The following is a 23139-nucleotide window of genomic DNA, read 5'->3' on the forward strand; positions in this document are numbered from 1 at the left end:
AATAGTTACTTTCCCCAAGCAGTAAAACTGATCAACACCTCCACCCACTAACTCTACCATTACTTTATTATTTCCCGTCTGTCATCTTACTTACGTACAAAAAATCTATGGATATGCTATCTTGTCTATTTGTATTTATTGTTATTATTATAATTTATTATAATAATCCTATTTTTATTATAATTGTGTTCCTTTTGTGTTTTTTTGTGCTGCATCAGATCTGGAGTAACAATTAATTCATTCGCCTTACTCTTGTACACAGGAATGACATAAAACAATTTTGAATGGTGACCTTTTTACAAATGGTTTTGTAACAGGTGGAAAGAAGGCCATAGAACACTACAGCACAGAAAAAAGGCCATTCAGCCCTTCTAGTCTGTACCAAAACTTTATTCCACCAGTCCCATTGACCTGCACCCAGTCCATAACCCTCCAGACCTCTCCCATCCATGTATCTATCCCATTTATTCTTAAAACTTAAGAGTGAGCCCACATTTACCACGTCAGATGGCAGCTTGTTCCACACTCCCACCACTCTCTGAGTGAAGAAGTTCCCCCTAATGTCCCCCCTAAACCTTTCCTCTTTCACCCTAAAGCCATGTCCTCTCGTATTTATCTCTCCTAATCTAAATGGAAAAAGCCTACTCGCATTTACTCTGTCTATACCCCTCATAATTTTGTAAACCTTTATCAAATCCCTCCTCATTCTTCTACGCTCCAAGGAATAAAGTCCTAACCTGTTCAATCTTTCCCTGTAACTCAACTCCTGAAGACCCGGCAACAACCTAGTAAATCTTCTCTGCACTCTTTCAATCTTACTGATATCCGTTAGGTGACCAGAACTGCATGCAATACTCTAAATTTGGCCTCACCAGTGTCTTATACAACCTCACCATAACATCCCAACTCCTACACTCAATACTTTGATTCATGAATGCCTGGATGCCAAAAGCCTTCCTTACAACTCTATCTACCTGTGACGCCACTTTCAGGGAATTATGTATCTGAACTCCCAGATCCCTTTGTTCCTCTGCACTCCTCTGTGCTCTACCATTTACTGTGTGTGTCCTACCTTGATTTGTCCTTCCAAAATGCAACACCTCACACTTGTCTGTATTAAATTCCATCTGCCATTTTCTGGCCCATTTTTCCATTTGGTTCGGATCCCTCTGCAAGCTTTGAAAGCGTTTCTCACTGTCCACAACAACGCCTCCAGTCTTAGTGTCATCAGCAAATTTGCTGATCCAATTTACCACATTATCATCTAGATCATTGATATAGACAACAAACAACAATGGTCCCAGCAGAGATCCCTGAGGCACACCACTAGTCACAGGCCTCCAGTCTGTGATATTTTCCCTGACTAGTAATACCACTCCTCCCCTTTTCATCCCTCCCCCTCTATCACGTCTGAAACAACGGAACCCCAGAACATTAAGCTGCCAGTCCTGCCCTCCTACAACCAAGTTTCACTAATAGCAATAATGTCTTAATCTCACGCGCCAATCCACGCCCTAAGCTCATCTGCCTTACCTACAATACTCCTTGCATTGAAATAGATGCACCTGAGAACATTTCTGTCATGTACAAACCTTTGATTTCTGTCTGTACATGCAGTCCCCGCATGACCTTTATCCTCCTCCACCTCACTATCTGCTCTAACCCTCTGGTTCCCCTCCCCCTGCAAATCTAGTTTAACCCCCCCCCGGAGCAGCACTAGCAAACCTACCCGCAAGGATGTTAGTCCCCCTGCAGTTCAGGTGCAAACCGTCCCATCAGAACAGGTCCCACCTTCCCTGGAACAAAGCCCAATTGTTCAGAAACATGAAGCCCTCCCTCCTGCACCATCTCCTCAGCCACGTATTTAGCTGCATTATCTTCCTATTTCCAGCCTCACTAGCACGTGGCACAGGTAGCAATCCTGAGATTGGAACCCTGGAGGTCCTGTCCTTCAACTTTGCACCTAACTCCCTAAACTCTCTTTGCAGGACCTCCTCCTTCCTTCCTATCCACATCATTGGTCCCTTCATGGACCATGACATCTGGCTGCTTACCCTCCCTTGTGAGAATACCGAGAACTCGATCTGAGATATCGCGGACCCTGGCACCAGGGAGGCAACAGACCATCCGGGATTCTCGATCTCTCCCACAGAACCTCTATCCCCCGTCCCCCTAACTATCGAATCCCCTATCACTACTGCTCTCCTCTTTTCCCTCCTTCCCTTCTGAGCTGAGGGTCCAGTCTCGGAGCCAGAGACACGACCACTAGAACTTGTCCCTTGTAGGTCATTCCTATTCCTGCCTTTTTCCGAAATTCCAATATTCATTGATTTGCACAATTACTGGGGCTTGTTAATACTGGAAACAGGATATAGATAAAGGGAACACCATTTAGGAAGTGCATCTGGAGGGCTAAAATGTTATAAAGAGCCAGGCAGAATCAAACAGGACTGCAGTATTTCCAATTGTACTTTTAAAGCCTGAATGAACAATGGTGAAGGAATTACCATGATTTGGTACGGAATTTTGTTCAGGGGCACATGGGGTAATTTCAATTCCAGTAATGTTCTGCTGAGGAAATTTCACGCATGCATTGATGTTTGATAGCCATCTTTTTTTCATCAAACTTGCTGGTAGCGTAGTTGTAGATCACTGTTGGCATTCATGTAAACAAAACCTATGTTAAATGTAGACGTAGTCTGTAAGTACATTAAAATGAAACTCAAAGAGCTACAAATCTGAAACAAAATTCTGGGAGACATTCAATGGTTTATGGAGCATCTGTGAAGGGGAAAATGTTCTTTCCAAATGATCCTCCAAAAGATGAAAATCAAATTAGGACTATAGAAATTTTGGAGTGTACCTCCTTTCTGATGGTAGCAATGAGAACAAGGCACGGCTTGGATGATGGTGCATAATGATGGATGCCTTCTTTTTGAGGCGTCACTCATTGAAGATCTGTGGAGGAAAGAAAAATTAGAAAATGCTACAAGCTGATGACTTTGCATCAGAACTGACCAAATTGGAAAGTCTGGATTATCTGAAATTGCTGAGTTCAGAATCAAAATCAGGTTTATTATCACCGGCATGTGAGGTGAAATTTGTTAATTTAGCAGCAGCAGTTCAATGCAATACGTAATGTAGAAGAGAAAAAATTAAATAAAAATAATAATAAATAAATTATGTGCAGAGTTTTGAATGCTGTTACGTACAGTACATTGAGAGCCTCGTGCTATTCCTAAAGATCAAAGTAAATTTATTAGCAAAGCATGTACATGTTATCATATATTACGTTGAGAGATTTATTTTATTGCTGGCTTTTACGGGGGGGGGATGGGGAGGGTGGGAAAATATACAGGATCTCACTAAACACTCTACCTAAAGACTTTCTAACAACGAATGTGTAAAAGATGATGAGCTGTGTAAATAAAGAATACTAAGAGGAAGAGTTGTGCAGAGTCCAAGAAAGTGAGTTTAAATTCAGAGTACTGGTGATTGAAATTATCTACATGCTGGGTTTCATTGGCCTTTGCAAAAGATCAGAGTGGGATAGAGACAACTGGAACGTTGCCTTTGTGGACCAACAGGAGACGTTTGACTATGTTGTCATGGTATTTGCTTTTGGTTCTTCTGACGTGGAGGAGAGCGCTTTTTGATGACTAACTAATATTTTGAACATTATTGATCTGAAAACTTCATATTTAGCTCTTTTAAGTTGTCAGTGTTTCAAGTAACCATCAACTATATGAATACTGGTTAGCAGTTGAAATTCAAGCTGCATATTAATGGACATCATTTCTTCCCTTTACAGAACCACCCATGCCAATTGCACCACCCCATCTGCTTGGTGTTGGTCCTACCTATCTGCTAATTCAGCTCAACGCAAATTCAATTATTGGTGATGGTCCCATCATTCTGAAGGAAGTGGAATATTGTATGACCAGTGGATCCTGGACAGAAATCCATGCTGTAAATGCTGCAACTTACAAGCTCTGGCATCTGGACCCAGACACGGAATATGAAATCAGAGTCTTGCTGACACGGCCAGGTGAAGGAGGAACGGGATTACCAGGTCCCCCACTCATCACTAGAACCAAATGTGCAGGTTGGTCCGATACAACTTCCGGTTAGGTACCTTTAATCCTATGGCATTTTTTCTGAAACTAGCAGCAAGAATGGAGGATACAATTTGCAAATGAAGTAAATGCTTGTATTGTTATCAATATGTATGCTGGTCAAATGATGATGCTACTTAGGCATGTTCATAAATGTTAACTCACCAACTTGAATAAGCAACGAGCTAAGAAAATATGAAAAGTAAAGAAAGCTGGGGAGGTATATGCAAACAGGTAAGTTAACAATGCTTTGCAATTATACAGTAGAAAATACTATCAACATCTGCATATTATTTGCTTTATTGACATGGATCTACTGTAATGAAAACCCTAGGCTTTAATTTTTTCACAAAATCTAAGCATTTTGTTACAAAGTTAGCTAAAATATTTGCTTATTTTGAGATTCATATCCTTGGCCCTCTCAATTTTTTTTTAATGGCCCTTTACACTGCTGGCATTTAGAACAGCAATGAAGGTCCTCCACCTCTGGCAGTGTTCAGGGCTTCCTTCATCATGTCAGTGGCTTACTCTCGGTTTTCACTACTGTCAGTCATGCAAGTCCCAGGTGGAGACTCAGGAACACAGTCACACTCAGATGTGGAAGGATTTTTCATTGCTGTTTCTGTAACAATAATTTTACCAGTCAGGGTTTCTAGCCTTGAGCTGAAACTCTCAACCTAGAGGAGCTGTGGACCACTCTTAGTGTGACCTTTACCCTTTGAGAATGGGTGACCCTGTCAAGACCCAAAGCATAAAGCCCTGACTCCAATCAACTCTGGGTCTGGGTCTGAGGAATGCGAGCCTACAATCCCAGCGACAAGGTTGTGATCCACTTGGAAACTCTCAAACTTTTGGCACTGTTTATTTACTTCTGTCAAGTCTAAATTAGTTTTTAAAATAAAATATTTGCATATTTCCTTTTAGGCAGTGAACGGCGCTCAACTCTCCTTATTAAGTGATTTCTTGTTCTTTCACGATTATTGCAGTTAAAAAGATTTGACCTCTTTCACCTCCTATCATCTAATTGTTATTTTATTATTAATGCAGTGGCTTTAGTTCTTTTTAGCTACACTGAGTTCTTTCCCCTACCCCTCCCAAAACACATGCGCTTCTAATTAATTCCTTATTTAAATGTCAGAAAAATGATCTCCTCACTTCTTTTGACCTTACCATTTTCCTGCACAAAGCAGTGTTAAACTTGGTCTTCAACTAATTATTTTTTATTTACTTCGGTTGTTTAACTGTGCCTTTGTTTCTCAACATTACTTTTCAAGAAAAAAAACTTCAATGCTTTGATATTTTCATTTTCCTGAATCGTACAAAGAAATATTTATTTCCACCTTAAGTTTTGTTCATCGAAACAATCTGTCAACATAGCTTTAAATCAGCTTTTTAGCTCTCACTTTTTGGATGGAGAAGTTCAGTTATTGCATTATTCCTTTAAGAGAATGTCATATTGAGCAGCAATGTACTTCGGCTTTTAAAAATTGCTTGCTTTGCATGACATTCTAAATTCCCCTGTTTCTCTTTGCCAACATACCCTTGCCTATGTCATACATACATACATACATACATACATGCGTGCACGCACACACACACGCACTCACTCACTCTTACTTGTGGAAGGGGTGAGTTTTGGGGCCTTTGAATTGTTTTCTGTTTCATGCTGCGGTGGGGGGGGCGGTGGTTGCGAGAGATGTTTCCTTTTCTTTAATCAACACCCATCGTCTTCCTGTATTCAATGACTGTCTGGAGTCGACAAATATCAAAGTTGTATCGTACATGCATACTTTGACAATAAAATGAACTTTTGAATCTTTATATATTAAATAGTTAAATAAGTACTGCAAAAATGGAAATTAAAGTGAGAATAGAATAGAATTAAAATTAAAATAGAAATTAAAATTGAAGTAGTGAGGTAGTGTTCATGGGTTCAATGTCCATTCAGAATTGGATGGCAGAGTGGAAGAAGCTGTTCCAGAATAGTTGAGCGTGTGCCTTCACGCTTTAATTGTGCCATCATTTCTCAACAATATTTTGTAGAAAAAAGGACTTCAATGCTTAGGTATTTGTTTTTCCTGAATTGTACAAGCAATATTCAGTTGTCACAGTTTTAAATCAGCTTTTTAGCCAAAACATCCTCAAAGTCTTTTCTATCCATATACCTGTTCAAATGTCTTTCAGATGTTGTCACTGTCCCTGTCTCAGCCACTCCCTGTGGCAGGTTACATTATGTCATGTGTCTGAAGAAGTTCCATTTAAATCTTTTCCCTCTCAACTAAAGCCCATGTTCACTAGTTTACTGATTTCCTTTCCCTGGGAAAAAGATGGTGTGCACCCACCCTATCTATTCCCTCATAATTTTATACACCTCTATGTCACCATCCTTCAGTCTTCCATGCTACAAGGAATAAAGTCACCACCTGCCCAATCTTACCCGATAACTCAGGCCCCTTATTCAGGCAACATTCTCCAAAGTCTTTGTACTCTTTCCAGCTTAGTAACATCTTTCCTACAAAATAAAATTCAAAACTCTGCACAGTATTCCAACTGTGGCATCACCAATGTTGTCTACAACTACTGCTTCATAATGTCAGTTGCCATTCCCAACATTTCCAACCCTTACTGTATTGTTTTCTTTTGGTTCTGCGAGGATTTGATTAAATTTGTTTACAAAGTTATATCCTCTCTCCCTTTAATATACATAAGATAATGTATTGAAATTCATGGCTGGTGATTTTCTAAATGTTAACAAAACAGTGGTGTGTTTCTTAGACTTTTCTTTAAAGCTTACTGATTTGAAATGCATTGGTACATGCATAGAGCTTTATTTCTAGGGTGCTTGGGCTTACTGCGCAGATTAAGACTTCAAAATGTTGGCAAATGTTTCAACTGAAGTCCTGTTAAGACTAATTTGTTTCTGCCCATCCTAATTAGTCTCTCCTTTGGTTAAACTTTATTTTGATTATAAGCCAATGTAGTTTGTGGTTTTAATATTTATGTGCTGTGCTATAAATTTGATAGAAAATCTAATTTTATTCTTCCCTGATTCGTAAAGTATGCACAGAATTAGTATGATGAGATATAACTTTGGCTGTAACACAACAGAGTTGTTCAGAAGAATAAAATCGAGGCAGCCATTCATAGTCGCCCCTTAAGCCCTTAACTCTTCTGGTTTTGCATATAACTGCATGGTCATGTTCTGTATCCACTCACTGCTCTGCTGCTACTGCTACTACAGTGGGTGTTTTTATTATTAATTATTTTAATTCTTGCTTGCTAAGGTGATATATTGTGTTTTGCCTTGTATGTGAAAGGTTGTGAATATTGCTATTCAGGGCCTGCTAAAATTTTCATGTTTTGCTACCCAACTCCATCTCCCTGTCTGTGAGCTTGTTTAGATGAGGCCAATTTCTGTACAGCTTTTGGTTTGTTTTGCCCTGTCCAAAACTAACCTGTTACAAAAATAGCTTCATCCCAGCTGCATAAAATTGCTGGGCCTCCCCTTTATTTCACCTACTGTGGTCAAATTATTGATATCATGACCATTAATGTCATCCAAGTTATATAACATAGAAATAGGACATTCAGGTTATTGTATTCTTTTGGCTGTCTAGTCCCTGTATACACTCAATGACCACTGAGTGTACGTTCCTGGTCTTCTGCTGCTGTTAGCCCATCCACTTCTGGTTCGACGTGTTGTGCATTCAGAGCTGCTCCACTGCACACATGGTCATTTGACTTACTGTCACCTTCCTGTCAGCTTGAAATAGTCTGGCCATTTTCCTCTAACCTCTCTCATTAACAAAGTGTTTCATACCCCATTCTCTGTAAACTCTGGAGACTGTTGTGCATGAAAACCCCAGGAGATCAGCAGTTTCTGAGATACTCAAACTACTCCATCAAGCACCAACAATTATTCCACGGTCAAGGTCACTGAGATCGCATTTCTTCCCCATTCTGGTGTTTGGTCTGAACAACAGTTGAAGCTCCAGATCATGTCTTATGCTTTTATGCATTGAGTTGCTGCCACATGATTGACTACTTAGATATTTGCATTAACCCCAATAAAGTGGCCACTGTGTGTAATATTTTTCCAGCTGTCAGCTTGCAGTCTTCAATACCACGCTGTTTCATTTTAATACTAAAATGAATGCGCCTGTTTCTGCCCCCACCACCCCCTCTGGCAACTGATTCCAGATTTCCACCACCCTCTGTGTAAAAAGAAATCTCTTTCCTCAAATTCCGTCTGTCTCCTACCTCTTACCTTAAAGCTGTTCTCCCCTAGTTATAGACAGAGTTGAATGGTTGACATCGGGTGTTGACTTTATCCATGACAAGACTGTTCCCTGAGACAATTTTTTAAAAAAATCAACGACGATACCAGATTCTGTTGAAGTTGGGTGAAGTCGCAACGATGTTAAAGATTCACAAGGATGTTATGAGGACTGGAGGACTTAAAGTCTTAGGAGTTTGTGGAAAAAATTACAAGGACCCTGGTAGAGATATTAGTTTATTTGTTAACCATGGGTGAGGTACTGAAAGATTAGGGGTTGGTGAATGTGCCGTTGTTCAAGAAAGGTTGTCAGGACAAGCCAGGCAATAACAGGCTGATTAACTTAGCATCAGTGTTGGGAAAGTTATCAAAGAGCATTCCGAGGGACAGATTCTGTCAACATTTGGAAAAACAGGGACTGATAAGAATAGTCAGGTTGGCGCTCTGGGACATTCAGACAGGTGCATGGTTAGGAAAGGCTTAGGAGATGGGCCAAATGTGGAGAAGTGGAACTGGCTCAAGTAAACAGCTTGAGTTGGCATGTTTCCATGCTGTATAAACTCTATGACTCTAAAGAGACTTCTGTCTTAAGTTTCTGGACCACCCTTTAAGTCAAGGATGTACATGGAACCCTGCAAGGTGTTAGCATCGTGATGTTTTTTCAGTAGACTAGTGACTGTTTTCAAAATAATACCAGTCTTGAAGAATATGCTGTTTTTGACAATTGCAGAATTACGTGACAATTTACTTCAGTTAGTTTTCCTTGAACTGAAGCTGTTATCCTTGGACATATTCAATATCACAGTATCTCCTATGCATATTGTACCATAGTTATAAAAACATACAGTTTTACTGAACGGAGAGGTAACTGTTTTAAACTTTTAAAGGCAAGCTATATAATCTGCTATTGGCTAAGATGCTTGATTTTTAAGGGACTATAGCAAGACTAAATTGGATTCTAGTAGTCAATAATGTAGACTTGAATGATCACATATTTAGATAATTGAATAAAAACATCACTTTTGTCAATAAAACAAAATCTTGACACCTCTGCTCTTCGACCTCACTTCCAGCTTTCTTTTCATTAAAGACTGTATGTGGATGCTGGAAACTAAAGCCACAAACAGTCTGCTGGAGGAACTTAGCAGGTCTAGAAGATCTGCAGTATTGATGCAGGGTTTCAACTTGAAACACTGACAATTCCTTTTCTCGCAAAGATGCTGCTCAACCTGCTGAGTTCCTCTAGCAATATGTTTGTGGCTTCCTTTCCAGTGAGAGTCTGGTACATTTTTATCTCTAAAGCCAGAGAACTACCTACAGCATCTTTTCATCTCTTCCTGCACCATTATTTCTTCCCCTGGCCAGATACTTTCATATATGGTATTGCTTGTATAACAATTTTTTCCCCAAAGAAGACTGTGAATGTTCCTTTCTACGAATTGTCAAACCCACGCAATTTGTGAAAATCTTACTGAATGTTTTGTTTTCAGCCAGTATTTCCTTAGAATATTGGCCACGATGCAAAACGTAAATTTAGTTATATCTGTATTTTCAGGAGTCATTGGTTCTGGTGCCACCGAGAAGGATGTTGCACAAAATCAGAGCCCAGAGAGTAGAGGGTAATATGGCAGCAGGGTTAAAGATCAGAAACCGGAATAAATGGCTCATTACAAGTGGGCAAGCTGTTACTCGCTTAGATGCCACGAAGATTAGTATTGCTTAGGTTTTAGCTACCTACAGGTCAGAGGGACTGAGAGTAATTAACCCTTTTTCATTAACTATACAAAGTTAGTTTACACATGAGCGGTGAAGAGCATGCCAAGATTGATTAATTACCAATTGTAATTAATTGCAACTGTAACGAAAACCAATTTCCCCCGGGATCAATAAAGTATGACTATGACTAATTAATTAGGTAACTGTTCGTCCATCGTCGTCGTTGGTGAAGACCTCGACACCATTATGATGATGGTGATGTCGAGACTAGCGCAATGATTTGGATTTAAGTGAGGAAGAGTTGCGCAGCGTCAGCCTCGTTCTCTCTTCCCAATTTCCATCTGGATCCAGTGGCAAGACGAGAGTCGAGACGACTGGAGCTGGGACTAGGTGCAGTGGATGACCAGGACGTCTTCTGTGTCTAGTTGTGTTCTATACGTTCCACGACGCTTGCAGAGACCACCTTCTCAACCGTTGGACCTTCCATTGGTCTCGTCCGCTCAATCCGCCGGAGTCTGCCTTCACATGCTGGGATAGACAACTCCCTATCTCACCGAGGGATTGAGACCCATTGGCTACCCTCACCTGGTTTAGCCGGCTTGTCGAAGCCATTGCCCGGGGTGTGGCTGCTGTCGCATGCAAACAACTACGGGGAGCCACAGGTGAGAGCCGAGTGTCAGGTGGGGACCAAGGTGGGCTAACTGCCTTGAAAAGGACACGACATGTTCCCCCACCAGAGGTGCTACCCCTCCCTGACACCCCATACACCCCAATTAAATAGGTAAGAAGGTGGCAGGCAGATGAAGTTAGAACTTGTATAAATGAGAGGCCTTTCATTTTGGTAGGCGGGAAAGACACGGAAATTATTTTAAATATGTTACACAACTATTATTTTTTTGATATTCCAGAACATTTGTATGTAATTAGTAAGGCAAATAAAATGCTTCCCTTGTTGGAGTTTAGAGTATATGAGTATATGGGATGTGTATATGAGAAAAGAGTGAGCAGAACAGACCTGATTTCTAAGTTATAGATGAATAAGGTGAACTCACTGCAACATCAAAGATAATCTAAGAGTTTGAGGAGAAGGAATCAGTTTTTGTGAGACATAATTCCATCCTATAGGAAACTACACCCCCCCCCCCCCCCCCGCCGCCGCCCCCAGTTTTTAATGATTGTATTCTAGAGTCATCCCTCTAGGCCTCCAATAGATTGCCTTTCTTTGCTGATGTTCCTTAACAGCATTGCCTAAAATTGCAGCAGAATCCTGTTTTTAAAAAATGATACAGATTGCTACTATTCTTCAGGAATTAGTAAAATGTCGCGTGACAAGTGGAGAGGAAGGAATGAAAGAGCTGTTTCCCCTGAGACAGGAGTCTAGAATTAGAGCCATCTCAGAATAAACAACTGAGCATTTAAGACTGAGATAGGACAGGATGTATTGAGCTGTGAATCTTTGGCGCTTTCAGCTTTATTGATGTGATCCACTGTGATGGATTTATGTCAGCAATGCTGAGAACCTACATGCAAATGATCTGCAAGTCTTAATAGGGCCACAATGTTTCAGTTATCAAGGTTTCATTGCTCTGGTTGTACACGTTAGGCTGCTTTTAGAATTCAGAACATCAAAATCTATCGCACATTACAGGCCCTTTGGCCCACAGTGTTGTGCCAACCATGTAGCCTACCCTAGAAACTGCCTAGAATTTCCCTACTGCATAGCCCTCTATCTTTCTAAGCCCCATGTATCTATCTACCAGTCTCTTAAAAGACCCTATTGTATATGCCATGGCCGGCAGTGTATTCCATGCACCCACCACTCTGTGTGAAAAATTTAACTCTGACATCCCCCTTGTACCTACTTCCAAGCACATTAAAACTATGCCCCCTCGTGTTAGTCATTTCAGCCCTGGGAAAAAGCCTCTGACTATCCACACAATCAATGTCTCTCATCATTTTGTACACCTCTATCAGGTCACCTCTAATCCTCTGTCGCTCTAAGGAGAAAAGGCCAAGTTCACTCAACCTATTCTCAGAAGGCACACTCTCCAATCCAGGCAACATCCTTGTAAATCTCCTCTGCACCCTCTCTATAGTATCCACATCCTTCTTGTAGTGTGGTAACCAGAATTGAACACAGTACTCCAAGTGGGGTCTAATTAAGGTCTTACATAGCTGTAATATCACCTCGCGTCTCTTGAACTCAATCCCATGGTTGAAGAATGCCAACATATGCCAACATGTAACATATTTAAAATAATTTCTGTGTCTTTCCCGCCTACCAAAATGAAAGGCCTCTCATTTATACAAGTTCTAACTTCATCTGCCTGCCACCTTCTTAACAACACCGTTAACCTGCGCAGCAGCTTTGAGTGTCCTGTCGACACAGACCCCAAGATCTTGCTGATCCTCCACACTGCCAAGAGAATTACCATTAATATTATATTCTGCCTTCAAATTTGAACTACTGAAATGAACCACTTCACACTTATCTGGCTTGAATTCCATCTGCCACTTCTCAGCCCAGTTCCACATTACAGCAAAAGACACGGCCTTTTCATGGTATTGTGCTGACTCTTTAACCCACTCTAAGATCAATCTAGATAGACTTATTGTCGTCTTACATCAGAAAGTTACAATTGGGTTAAAAACTGACTTTGTTTGACCAACTGCTAATGACTAAAATTTAAAATTTTTTCCACCTCTTCCAACCTTAAGTATACCATGAAACACCAAAATGTTGTGATGTTGGCTTAATGATCAGAACATCTGATCATTGACAGCAGGAAAATGTTACTGTACCTGTAGCTGACTAATGAATACCTCTCACACCTCTTAAGGAATCCTGTGATTAATGAAAATACTAGTGCAAAAAAAATCAATTCTACTATTTAATACCCCCAGAAAGAGGAGATTGCTTCAAGGAATAATTGCATGCTCAGGGGAAATTCCTAGTTCTCAGTGATGAACACTGGACTGCCGATGTCTCCTGAATTCCCTTGAGTTTTTGTTCCCTGGCGATATAGTCTAAAGTAGAAACAGAGCCAGGACTTATTCAAAAACAATGTGCCTCACAGTCATCCATCAGCAGAAGGTAAAATGTCATGTAAAAAATGGATATTAAAGGAATGAAAGGCAAAGTGAAAGAGACAAGCTTGACAAATGACCAAGATGAGAAGGACAATGTAGAAAATTCTGAAGCAAAGGTTTTATTAACCTCATGTACTTTTGGATACATATTTATATATAAAACATAAGTTTAAAGATAAATTCGGGTTTTGTTACAGCTGCATTTAATCGTAGTGTGATCGCTGTCACTTGATTTACTGCAAATCTAAAATATAGTCATCTACCTGTATCAGCACTTCTCCCTGTCCTTTGCTGAATGTTGTATTTCTGAATATCTCCTGATGAGATTTTTCTGCTGCTGGTGTTGTCTCCCAATTAAATCATCATAGCTTGCCACTTTGCACTAGTCTTCTAAATTTATTTGTGACTTCAGTATGAGTGTTTTTATTTTGGGTATTCTGAAGAGAGAAACAGTAAAGTCAACTTCAGCTGATTTTTGGCTAAATCTCCAAATTCACGTATCCACTGCAGTCAGAATTTAGGTCTCTTAAGTAAAATTAAATTCCCCTCCGGCTTATTTGCATGTAAAATATAATATTTCATTGTGGATTGAAGATGTCATAATTAGCAGAGAAATATTAGTATCTTTAATAGAATGGTGCAAATATGTGTGTTGATGGTCATTCAACCAAAAATCAAAGCAATTGCTCTGCCAGATGGAATGTGCATATTTATTTTGTCACATACCCCGTGACGGGAATAAAGAACCAGCAGAAATCAAAAGCACTTTGGAGTCCAGTATTGCTATAAACTAATAATATTTATTAGTAACTACACAATACGGTAATATAAATGTAGATAAATCAAACAGGTTAGCAATGATTATATATATATATAAGTAAATCAATAAGTGTGGAAATATATGTATGAAAATCCAAACTTCTTTAAGTCTAGGGGTAAAAAGATACAGTCTTACGATGATGAGTAAAGTTCAGTTCAGTCTGTGGTATTTAGTTGAGTAGTGATGGAGAGAGAGAGAGGGAGAGATTTGAGTCTTCAGGTGAGCTGACGTCGTCGATCTTCTCGTTGTCCTTCGAAATCCTTTAAAAGTCACCGACTGTGACTTTAGCAAAGTGGACCGGTTTTCTGTGGTGGAGCTATCCGCCAGGCGAGGGTGGACATATGGACAACTCCCCACCAGTCAACCCCTTTTTTTTTCTTTCCACTGCAAGAGCGACGGATCAATCCGCCTGATCGATCCTCCAAAACCCATTTTTCCTGCGGGCACAGCAATGCTCATTCGGTGTCCAAAACATGTGCCTGAGGTCTATCATCTGACCTCCTATTTTATCTTCCCGTGCTGAGCATCAACTGTCATTCAAATAACTCCACCTTCCTCTCTCTGTGAAGAAATGCAAACAGGCAAAAGTCCTTGGGAAGTGTCAACAACCTGCTGAAAACCATAACATCGAGTGTCCATTAAATAATGCCGCCTTCGGTCACCATAGCAACCTACGAACTGCTCGACGCTGTCTCCAACTCAGCAGAAATCCAAAAGTTGACCAGTTCTTTCTCGTTCCTTAAAGTGACAGTCCAACAGTTAGTCTTCATCTCTCTCTCTCTCTTTTCAAAACAACATGTCGGTGTTAAATAACTCTCTCTTTTCAAAAGCACAGTTTATAGGGGTAATTCAGGACCCCATCACAATGTTAATAATTGGATTCAAATAAAAGCAAATTCTCTTCAAATTGGTCTTTAGGATATTGTATAAAACATTTCCTTTCTTATGTCAATGTCTTTACAAAAAATTGTGAATGATCCTTAAGACAAGGTAATCAAATATATGCTAGCTTTCACAAATCCATCCACACTTGTCCCTGAGTATTAATTCTGGCACCTTCCCCAGCAGATTGATCTCTGGTTGCTTAGTTTATCCCTACACTTTTTTTTTCTGAACATGGATGTAAAGTTTCCAGATTTTTACCCATGTCTATGTATATTAGGAAGATGATCCAAGAGATTTTTCCATAGAGAAATCTGCACTAGCTTTTCATTTTAATGATGGACAAATGACTGATTGCCAGGTTTTTCTTCAGTACAGTTCAGACAGTCCAGTCACAGGGCAACTCAGAGGAGAAGATGGCGGCGTGACGCAGCTCGCAGCAGCCACTCCGGTGGTGGTGTCTGTTATTTGTCAAGTAGGGTGCTGTGCACAATCCTGATTTGATGGAGACGGACTTGAGAGCACGGAGGAACATCTGGAGAAACTTCTGAAATGCTTGCTTCGCTGCCACTGCTACTGTGTGGTCCAGAATCTCCGGAGGAGAAGGCCCTGGGTCCTCGGCTTTGTCGAAGCGCTCGGCAGAGGATGGTGCTTGGAGAGGCTGTATTGGAGGGGTTGGTCAGAGGCTCGGAGTTTACAGATGGACTCGGTTGGCTGCAGTCGGGTGCTTCCAGTGCATCGGCAAGTTGTCGGCACTTGGAGGTTCATGGCAGGGAGAGTTTCTCTCTCCTACCGCCTGTGTGAGATGATGAGTCAATTGGGGGGGGGGGGGGACTTTGAGACTTTTTTTTTTTACCGTGCCCATGGTATTGCTAAATTATGGTATTACTTTGCATTGTTGTAACTATATGTTATAATTATGTGGTTTTGTTAGTTTTAGTCTTGGTTTGTCCTGTTTTTTTTGTGATGATATACTGGAGGAACATTGTATCATTTTTTAATGCATGCATTTCTAAATGACAATAAACGAGGACTGAGTGTCCTCATAATCTGAAAAAAAAACTCAGTGGCATTATAGACCCACTGCCTCACAACACCAGTTTTCAATCTGGACTTTGGGAGATGTCTGTGTAGAGTTTGTATATTCTCCTTGTCACTGTGTGTGTTTTCATCAGTGCTCCAGTTTCCTCTCCAACCCCAAATGTTGATTGGCTAATTGGTGACTATGAATTGGCCCTGGTTTGTAGGCAAGTAGTGAATTCTTGGGGGTGTTGATGGGAACATAAAGGGAATAAAAAATCGGATTAATGTAGGATTCACATTATGAGGGCTGATGAGGGCTCTCAGCCTGAAACATTGAATGTTTACTCTTTTCCATAAATGCTGCCTGGCCTGCTGAGTTCCTCCATCATTTTGTGCGTGTTGTTCTGGATTTCCAGCGTCTGCAGATTTTCTCATGTTTTGGATTAATATAGGGTTTGTTTAAATGGGTGTCTAAAGGTAGATGCAGATGTTGGGTTGAATGTCCTGTTACTGTGTGAAATGTTGATGCAAGTAGTGTTCAGGAGAATGATTTGCAACTTCTCCTTTGTCTCAGTTGAAAATCATGTAGTTTAGATTCAATGCAAACTTACTTGTTTGGACTTCAAGACCTTGACAAGGTCCCACATGGCAGACTGGTCTGGAAGGTTAGGTTCCACTGAAGCCAGAGAGAGTTGAGTGATTGATTCAAAATTGACTTGGAGGTAGGAAGCAGTGGGTGGAGTTTGAAGTATGTTTCTTGAAATGGAGTCAGTGACTAGTGGCATGTCACTGGTGTTGGAATCCTTGTTATTCATTATTTTTATAAATAATTTGGATGTGAATATACAAGTTTGTGGATGACACAAAACTAGGAGGTTTTGCTGATAGTGTAAAAGGTTATCGTAGATAATAAGGGGATCTTAATCAGATAGGGAAGTGGCTCAGGAGTGGCAAATACATTTCAATACAGCTAAGTATGAGATGATTATTTTGGAAAGCCAAACCAGCGTAGGACTTGTATAATAAATAGTAAGGCATGAGGGAGAATAATGAAACAGAGAGATCCAGCTGTATAAGTTCATTGAAAGCAGCATCACTGATAGACAGGGTGATGAGAGAAAAAGCATTTAGTACATTGATCTTCATCAGTCAGGACACTGAGTATATAAGAGTCGGACATTATGTTGCAGTTGTATACAAAGCCATGTTTAACGTGGAAAGAGTGCAGAAAGAGTGATGTTGCAAGAACTAGAATTTTTGGGAGAGGTTGGCCAGGTGAGGTCTTTACCCTGTGGAATGTAGAAGATTGAGAGTTGACCGTACAGAAATATTTAAAATGATGGGAGGCATACCGTAAATAAGATAGATGGTAACAGTCTTTTTCCAGGGTAGGGGAGTCCAAAACTAGGGTGCATAGATTTAGGGTGAGAGGAGAAATATTTAAACAGGATCTGAGGGGCAACATTTCGGAAGGTACATGGAAGGGTGGGACTGAGATGGTTATGGGCTGAATGCAGGAAATTAAAACAAGTTGAGTGGTCAGCAGGACTAGTGGAACAAAGTGCCTGTATCTCTGCTGGATGGCCCCAAGATAAGTTTATGTAAAGTGGGCTTGAAACCAAGATCAGATTAGTCCTGTTCTTATGAAAAGCTGCTGCATAAGTTAATGTTGCCTCTTCTTTGCCCCTTGTCAGAACAAATTAATTACTAATTGGTAAATCTAGAGTCCGTGTCTGCATAATTGAGCAAACAAAGTGGTGCCATTGTTTCACTTGAAACAAATGACTAATGATGCAGATTCTGGAAACATGAAGGAAATATACAAAACGCAAGCTTGTCAGTCTGCATCGATTATTAAAGATGAAATTGTTAATGTCATAATTGAACCCTGTGTCATGAAACAGTTGCTGATCAATAACATCAACAATGGTATTTATTTTGACAATTCAAATCAAATGTTAATTATAGGTGACAGGTTTTGCAATGGGACAGTGTCAAAGAACCAATCATAATGTCATAGAGTTGTACAAAGTGAAGACAGGCTCCTCAGCCCAACTTGTCCATGCTGATCAAGTAGTCTACCTCAGCTAGCATTTGGCCCATATCCCTCTAAATCTTTCCAATCCATGTACCTGTCTGAATGTCTTTGAAGTCCCTGTCACTTCCTCTGGCAGCTTGTTCCACGAATTCACTGTCCTCCATCTGTAAAACATTGCCCCCCAGGTCCCCTTCAAATCTTTCCCCTCTCACTTTAGACCAAAGTGCTCTAATTTTAGACACCCCTACCCTGGGGAAAATGGCTTTAACTATCTATCCCATCTGTGCTCTCATGATTTCATACTCCTGTGTAACAGAGTCATAGAAAACTGCAGCACAGAAATAGGCCTTTTGGCCCATCTAGTCCATACCAAACCATTTAAACTGCCTAGCTCCGTTGACCTGTTCACAGATAGCCCTCCTAGCCATGTACCAATCTAAACTTCCCTTAAAATTGAAATCAAAATCGCACTGACCACTTAAGCTGGCATTTTGTTCCACATACTTTTCAACCTCTGAGTGAAGAAGTGTCCCCTCATGTTCCCTTTAAACATTTCAACTTTCACCCTTAACCCATGACCTCTAGTTGTAGTCTCGCCCAACCTCAGTGGAAAAAGCCTGCTTGTATTTACTCTATCTATACCCCTCACAATTTTGTATATCTCTATCATATCTCCTCCATATGTCCTACATTCTAGGGAATAAAGTTCAAACTTTCCTTATAACTCGGGTCCTCCAGTCCACGAAACATCCTTGTAATTTTTTTCTGCACTCTTTCAATCTTATTTAAGTCCTTCCTGTAGGTAGGTGACCAAAATTGTATGCAGAACGTCAAATTAGACCTCACTAATGTCTTATACAACTTCAGTGTAACATCTCAAATTCTGAACGCAGTTCTTTGATCTATGAGGGCCAATGTGTCAAAACCTTTCTTTATGTCCCTATCTACCTGTGACACCACTTTCAATGAATTATGGACCTCTATTCCCAAATCCATCTGCTCTACCACACACCTCTGTGTCCCACCGCTCACTATGTAGTACCTACCCTGATTGGTCTTTCCGAAGAGCACACCTCACACTTGCCTGCATTATATTCCATCTGCCATTTTTCAGCTGGTCTGGATCCCACTGCAATCTTTGATAGTTTTTTTCACTGTCCACTGCACCCTCGTTCTTAGTGTCAGCTGCAAAATTTCTGATCCAGTTAACCACAATATGATCCAGATTGTTGATATAAATGACAACAGATCCAGCACCAATCCCTGCGGCACTCCACTGGTCACAGGCGTCCAGTCAGAAAGGCAACTATCTACTCCCACTCCCTGGCTTCTCCCGCAGAGTCAATGTCTTATCCAGTTTTCTATCTTTATCTTGAATACAACTGACTGAACCTTCTCGACCATCCTCCCATGTGGGACCTTGTCAAATGCCTTGCTGAAGTCCATGTACACAACATCATCAGCTTACCTGGTAACATCCTCAAAACTCTATAAGATTGGTTAGATATGACCTACCATGCACAAAGCTATGCTAACTATCCCTAATCAATCCCCGTCTATCCAAATATTCATATATCCAGTCTCTTAGAATACCTTCCAGTAACTTTCCCATAACATCAATACTGTCACTCTTCAGCCTCCTATGCTTCAGTCCCCAACTATTCAGTGTCAAGACCTCCTGTCCTTGTAACAGCCTTGTTCCCAAGTATTGGAATTGGCTTATTATTGTCACAGGTACTGAAATACAGTGAAAAGCTTTTCTTGCATACTGCCATACAGATCAGATAATTACACAGTGCTTTGAGGTAGAACAAGGTAAAACAATAAATGCAGAAGAAACTTTAACAGCTACAGAGAAAATGCAGTGGTGGCGAACAGTAAGGTGCAAGATCATGGCAACACACACACAATGCTAGAGGAACTCAGGCAGCCAAACAGCATCTACGTAAAAGAGTATCATCGGCGTTTCAGGCTGAGACCCTTCAAGATCGTAATGAGGTAGATTTGTGAGGCCAAGAGTCCAATTTATTGTACTAGGGAACTATTTAATAATCTCATAGCAGTGAGGTAGTAGCTGTCATTGAGCCTGTTGGTACATGCTTTTAGGCTTTTGTATCTTCTGCCCAATGGAAGAAGGGAGCAGAGAGAATTTCCAGAGTTGCAACGTCTTTGTTGGAGTTTGGTTATGTGCACTCATTCTTGGAACCACACTTACTAGGTTCCCTTCAGCACAACTTTGGTTTGGGCCAATGAGAAAATGATTCTTAGTTTCTTCTTTGTGTAAGTCAGAAATGCCTTGGGCTAAGTTCAGTACTAAAACTGCATGGCATATTCTTGAGACTTTAATCCGGAAGTTTTGTCAAATTCATATTTGTAGTGTTAACAGTGCCAGTTATTAGTAAAACTATCCACACTAGAAATAGTCACTCATCTAAAATGACTATCAGATGAGTCAGAGAACCTGTTTTATTTTAATTTTACTTGGGGGAATCTGAGCATTGCTAGCTCAACCAGAATTTATTGTACGTTCCCAATTGTATTCAAGATGGTAACAGTGACCTGCTGCCTTAAGCTACTGCAGTTCAGGTGAAAGATCACCCAGAATGCTCTTGGGAACAGAATTCCAAAGTTTAGCATTTCTCAGCAGTAGTAATGTACTTCCCTGTTGGAATGGTGTGCAGCTTGAAGTGGAGTTTGTCATTGATGATGCTTTTGTGCACCAGAAGCCTGATCGTCCTTGGGTAGTGGGTCGCAAGTTTGGAACGTGCTTCTCAGAGTAGCCTCAGTGAACAGTTTTTGTACATTTTGTAATTGGGGCATACTACAGCCAAAGTGCACCAGTGGTGAGAGAAATGAATGCTTCATGAATGGATGGGCTGAGTGATGATGTGGGCAGCTTTGGATAGGATAGTGTTGAGCTTCATTCATGTTGTCAGAGTTGCAGTTGTCCAGTATAGGAAATAGGATTGGCTGTGGAGATGGTAGGAAAGTGTTGTTACATCAGACAAGTCACTTGCCACGGGATAATCAGTAAATCAGTGTTGCCTTTCTAGTTACTGTATTTATGTGGATTGTCTAGTTAAACTTCTGGTTATTGGTTATCCAAATATGTTGATGATGATGGGGAACTTGGTGTTGGTAATGCCATTAAATATAATAATATATTGTTCAGCATATTCTTGTTTGAAATGGTCATTGCCTGGCAATTTAAGACTCTGATTAGGCTTGGCTTGAGTCCTGTTTAGATCTTGCTGCATGCATACATAGACTGTCTCATTTGCTGAGAATGTTGCCTGGAACTGAATTCTGTGCAATCATTATTGTAAATTCCTACTTGAGGCCTTAAGGTGTATCGAAGATCACTGATGAAGTAGCTGAAGGTGGTTGCACCTCGGACTGTGACATGATTTGGAACTGAATGTTACTGGCCACGCCCATACTAGTATCAGTGATCAGGTTATTGGTAAATGACACTCAAAGGTTCATTTATTATCAAAGTATACAAAGCAAAATTCTTCTTCTTGAGAATGCCATGAAACCAAGAAAGAAAAGAACAGTAACATGACCATCAACCCCAAAATTTCCCCTCCCCACACAAAAATGGAACAGGCCCATCAACTCCCAAATCCTCCTCCCCCGCACACAAGAAAGATCAGGTGAAAAACACAGAAAACTACAAAAAAGCATAAGACTGAAAAAAAAGTCCACAGTCCAAAAGGTAGAAAACCTGGGCAGCCTTCTCCCTCTCCATAGCAGAGTGATCTCACCAGCAATAAAAAGGCAGTCTCCCTCTCCATAACAGAGCAATTAAAAGACAGTCTCCCCTCTCTGTATCAGAGGGATCTCTCCAGTAATAAAAGCTGTCTCCCCTCTACAGCCAGCCCACAGTGATTTTTTTTTAAAGGCAGAAAACTGGCATTTCAATCTCCCTTGTTGCTTTAATCGGCAAACAATTTAAGTGGCAAAAGGGAGTCAAATGTTGGCTCACAACCTTTTCACCACGAGGTACCTACATGCTGCCTCTGCCTCCCGGAATCCCCTCGGAGACTGCACAGCGCTTAAGCACTGTGACGATCTCCAAACTGCAAATCACAGGCTCCGACAGTTCCAAAACCACATCCAAGTCAAAAAAAAACAAATATAAAAAGACATAGCAGAAGAGAAATAGATGGTTTCATGATCTATCCAGAAGATGTCGACTGAAGAAATGTTGTGTGCAGGTGCCATCTAGACCAAAATGAAGTAACATAACAGTCAATAACTGAACTGATTGCTGAACCCAATCTGTGAACTTGCTTTCAAGGAGTCTACAACTCATGTTCCCAGTATGATTTATTTAGTTGTTTATTATTATGATTTGTTACTTTGTATTTGCACAGTTTGTCATCTTTTGCACATTGGTTGTTTGTCAGTCTTTGTGTAATGTAAATTTATTATCAAAGTACATACATAATACCAAATACAACCCTGAGATGTATTTTCTTGTGGGCATTCACAGTAAATACAAGAAGCACGGTGGAATCAGTGAAAGGCTGCCCCCAACAAGATGGAGAACCAATGTGCGAAAGACAACAAAGTGTGCAAATACGGAAGGAAAGAAATGCAGAGCACAGCAATTCCCCATTTTCCTCCAATTCAGCAATTTTGCCCTTAGGTCCTACATCTAGCTCTCCAATGACTGTATATTCCCTCACAAGTGCTGGGTAGAGGGAATTTCATACCCCAACGTTTTAGTCTGGTTTGGAGACCTCCACTCCTCCCCCTCTTTCAGCTATGGCAATGTACCTTTGTCCACTTAAAGGTGGTGTACCTACATCACTGAGAGTTAAGACCATTGAGTTCTTCAGTACATTGTCTAATTTATAATTGATTCTGTATTTCTTTGTTCTACTGGTATGCCTTCAAGAAAGTGAATCTCTTGGCAGTATACGGTGATATATGATATTCGTACTTGGATAATAAATTTATTTTGAAGTTCAATGACACCTTCCATTACTTTGGTGATAATTGAAAGTAGATTGAACAGTAAGTCACAGAGTTTCATTTGTCCTTCTTTTGTGAGCAGTACATACCCAGGCAATTTGCCAAATCTTGGTTGGATGCCAATGCTGTAATTGCACTGAGATAGCTTGACTGGCGGCATAATTATTCCCGAAGCACGGGTCTTCAGTACTACAAC

General features: G+C 40.5%; 1 protein-coding gene across 6 annotated transcripts in view; it reads left to right on the forward strand.

Moving 5' to 3' along the window:
- The window catches only part of ptprk (protein tyrosine phosphatase receptor type K), a 687062-nt gene that overhangs the window by 384374 nt on the left and 279549 nt on the right, over nucleotides 1-23139 (forward strand). For all 6 annotated transcript variants that reach the window (XM_072251546.1, XM_072251545.1, XM_072251547.1 and 3 more), the window contains one exon: nucleotides 3812-4105. In XM_072251546.1, coding sequence (XP_072107647.1) covers nucleotides 3812-4105 — 294 coding nt within the window. The remainder of the gene's footprint in view (nucleotides 1-3811; nucleotides 4106-23139) is intronic.

The sequence above is a fragment of the Mobula birostris genome, chromosome 2 (genome assembly GCF_030028105.1).
Source record: "Mobula birostris isolate sMobBir1 chromosome 2, sMobBir1.hap1, whole genome shotgun sequence".
NCBI classification, from domain to species: Eukaryota; Metazoa; Chordata; class Chondrichthyes; order Myliobatiformes; family Myliobatidae; genus Mobula; species Mobula birostris.